Source organism: Nelumbo nucifera, chromosome 6 (genome assembly GCF_055504915.1).
Source record: "Nelumbo nucifera cultivar China Antique chromosome 6, China Antique-T2T, whole genome shotgun sequence".
NCBI lineage: Eukaryota > Viridiplantae > Streptophyta > Magnoliopsida > Proteales > Nelumbonaceae > Nelumbo > Nelumbo nucifera.
Genome location: NC_142654.1, coordinates 27,858,682 through 27,862,178, shown reverse-complemented (window position 1 = coordinate 27,862,178; position 3,497 = coordinate 27,858,682). Strand labels below are relative to the sequence as shown.

The 3,497-nt window shown below is 37.2% G+C and overlaps 1 protein-coding gene across 1 annotated transcript; it reads left to right on the top strand.

Moving 5' to 3' along the window:
• The first annotated feature begins 304 nt into the window (after window positions 1-304).
• On the top strand, window positions 305-1,994 carry RGF6 (root meristem growth factor). Its single transcript, XM_019197988.2, has 4 exons — window positions 305-460; window positions 620-833; window positions 1,144-1,205; window positions 1,504-1,994. Exons 1-4 carry the CDS (start codon window positions 338-340, stop codon window positions 1,666-1,668), a joined length of 564 nt encoding a protein of 187 aa, XP_019053533.2. The 5' UTR covers window positions 305-337; the 3' UTR covers window positions 1,669-1,994.
• Window positions 1,995-3,497: the final 1,503 nt, after the last annotated feature.

Sequence of the window (3,497 nt, the reverse complement as noted above, 5' to 3'; positions counted from 1 at the left end):
AAAAATCTTTCTCTTTCTCTCTTACTTTCCACCTATACGTTCATGAAGAGACTAAAACTGTCTTCCTTTCATGGTGGGAGTCTGTATCTTGGGTCCCAACTGACTGAGGAGTGGGAGATAGGAGGAGACAAAGGAGGCCATACATATCTTCATTTTTCTTCTTGGGTCTCATCGTTCACACACGTCTTCACGTTCCCCTGGAGAGCCTCTTTCACTACATACAAAACCTGCATTTATTACCTAATTTCCTCCTCTCACTACAAATAGCACCCATGACACACACAAATACACAAATCACATAACCTTCAATTCTATAACCCTGGGAGTTACGTCAAACATGTCTTCTCTTCTTTTCCTCCTCTTCCTTCAGTGTCTCTCTCTCTCTCTCCTTGCATGTGACGCTCGTTATCTCCGGGGCATTGCCACAGAGTCCAGTATCCAAGTTCACTATTCTGGCAAGGTAATTATTAGTTCAAAATGCTTTAATTTTACGTAATTGCTTTTAGAATATTATCTAATTATGTAAGATTAATTGCTACCCATCAAACAGCGAGAATTAAAACTGACAAGGTTTTCCAACTTTTCTATATATTAATATAATCTTCTGGATCTGGTGCAGGAACTGGAGAAGGCCAAACTTGATGAGACGACTTCAGTTATTATTCCATTGAAGATGAAACCTTCCTTGCCAGAACAAGTCCGAAAGAGAAAGCAAGAAGCAACAGATGGAGAAAGTATGATGGGCAAGGGTCAGGGTGGTGCAATCAGTCACGAACCAAATCATTCAAAGGCTTCTTTGGAGGAAGTGGGAGAAACAAGAAAGAAGATATCAGGTTGCTGTTCAAAGTTCAAACCGAGTCTCTTCGCTGTTTAACTTGGACTACTCTATATATACCCAAGACACACCCTCCCTCCCACAAACTAATAAACTGCTCTCTATCTCACTCACATCCAAATTAAAACTTCCCAAAAATCTCAACTGAATGAAGAACATTACATCCTTAATATATAGACTACTGCCAATGACCCAGGAGCTAGCACTGTTGCATTGTATTTGTTGTCAATCTTCTTTCCTAATGCACATATATTTGTTATAATCACCACCATCATCATCATCATAATTCATTGTTTTGGGACATGCAGGAGGAGCTGAGACTATATCATCTTCTTCTCATGTGGGTGTGCCACAAGCAACTAAAATACAGGTAAACTACACCACGTTTCATGTTTGTATTAATAGTTGGAGCTAGCAATGGTGACCAGAAAAACATGGCCCATCACATTAGCATGTCCATGATGAGGGTGGCAAGGGCGTATATGATATGTCCTACATACATTACATGACATGCATTCATGCATGCATGCTTGCATGTTTGTGTACATCTCCTTTGTGTTTGAGAATTTGAACATGCTATATATACGTACATGGGATATGCATGCATGCATGGGATGGATGGTGTTATAACATATCATCTCATCATCTATCTGGTGCTTATTGTGTAGGGATTGGAGAAGCGAGCAGCAAGGTCGGTGTTAGGATCAGCTTATTCCCATGCTACCGAAGAAGTGATAGATTCTCAGAAAAACCATACCAATAATGAAGACGTTGTAGTCATGGATTATGAGCAACCCCACAGAAAACCGCCCATCCACAACGAATCGCCATAGATAAAAACCAAGCATGTTGGCTGTGCCTCTGCCCGATCGAGTTTTAGTTTTATTCTTGGATGTTTTCAAATTCACCATTACCTTACACTGAAGAACCTTAATCTGATTGTATTTTACGAGGACATGGTGACCTAGTGGATGATGATGATGATGGTCCGGTCCTCACAATATTTTCTCCTTTAATTTACTTTATTTTTAATAAATATTGTGAGTAAACTAAAAGAAGGAATTTAAGACGGTTAATGTATGTGATCAGTATGTGTAAAATCTGGTGTGTGTGTGTGGTTTGATTTCTTCATCAATGAGACACGGCAGTTTTCTGATAATTTCTACATCTTCCATTATTGATATTCAACAGACATTCTAAACATGGGTTTAGAGATGTAAAATCTGTAATGAATGCTCCATCACTGTATTAATTAATTCGTCAAGAATGAATGCAACACATGGTTTGTTTGCACCGTGGGGGCCGGATCACGGCTTGAGGATTAATTTATTTGCACCGTGGTTAATTTGCAAATTTGATTTCAGCAATACCGTTTAATTGCATTGTTATACTTGTTGATTGTTAGGACCATCAACCCTTAATCCTTAAGGCTGCGTTTAATTGGAACCGATGTAAAACGTCATAGGTGTAAAATTGCATTGATGACATTTTACATCGAACCATAAAAAGTGATCATTTGAGTTTTGCATCGATTTACAACATAAAACTCCACTCCATCAATCTAAATGTCGACAAAATCGAACCGGAGTGGAGTTTTATGTCGATATTGATTTGCACTCCTTCTAAACGCCAATAAAACTGAACCGGTGTAAATATTTACATTAATCTTGATTTACATTGTTATCAAACACAACTTAAGGCTCAGTTTAGAAAGAATACAAATGAAATATGTACAATACAATACATACAAAATAATACAAAATATAAGGTTTTACACAATACATATTTGCATTTGTACTGCTTCCAAACTGAGCCTAAGGCTCTGTTTGGAAAAAGTACAAATACAAATATGTACGATACAAAATAATACAAAATGCAAGATTTTGCACTGTACATGTTTATATTTATACCCCTTCCAAAACCATTAGAACAAACTGTTACTTAATTGGGAGCAATGTTTAAATACTTATGCAAAGATTCTCAAGGGCCTGAGCACAAACATAAATATAAATTAGAAATTTGAGATGACATTAATTAGATTAAGCCCCAAAATTTTGTCTAAAATTAAAATGGAATTTGGGGTTTAATTTATGTATTTAGTCTTGAAAGTTTCTTTAATTAGGTGGTATATATATATATATATATATATATATATATATATATATATATATATATATATTGACAATAAATAAGAAGGGTCCCCAAAACAATCAAGAAATATGGTAACATGAAATATTGATCAAGTGGGATCAAATACAGACTCCAATTTATCACTATGTACCCGTTTGAGAGGACTGTGGATCTTCTATCCACAGAAATTCTACCCACGCCTATCCACAAAACACTACCTCCCTCCGTGAATTGGGAATATCTCGATCCCCATTCATATAATGTGGATAAGAGTGGGTAGAATTGTCGTGGGTAATCCAGACTCGTTTGAAAGGGCTTTTGAGATGGGGCTTCTCGCCTTTCAAGTTGGGCCCCACATGGAATTCATATAATTAAGTCGTGTTTGGTGAAAGTCCAGAAAATGAAACCACTCCTGATAATTTGTTCGGAGTACAGGTGCTCAAGACCGCAGTTCAATCAACCTAACTCACCTCCAACGCAGAAGCCCTCCCAAACGGGCACTATACATAAAACATAGCCGCTAGCATAAGGA

Coding starts and splice junctions, on each gene's coding strand:
- RGF6 (XM_019197988.2), top strand. CDS start 338: ATGTCTTCTCTTCTTTTCCTCCTCTTCCTTCAGTGTCTCTCTCTCTCT. Junction 461..619: donor AAGTTCACTATTCTGGCAAG/GTAATTATTAGT, acceptor GATCTGGTGCAG/GAACTGGAGAAGGCCAAACT. Junction 1,206..1,503: donor CACAAGCAACTAAAATACAG/GTAAACTACACC, acceptor CTTATTGTGTAG/GGATTGGAGAAGCGAGCAGC.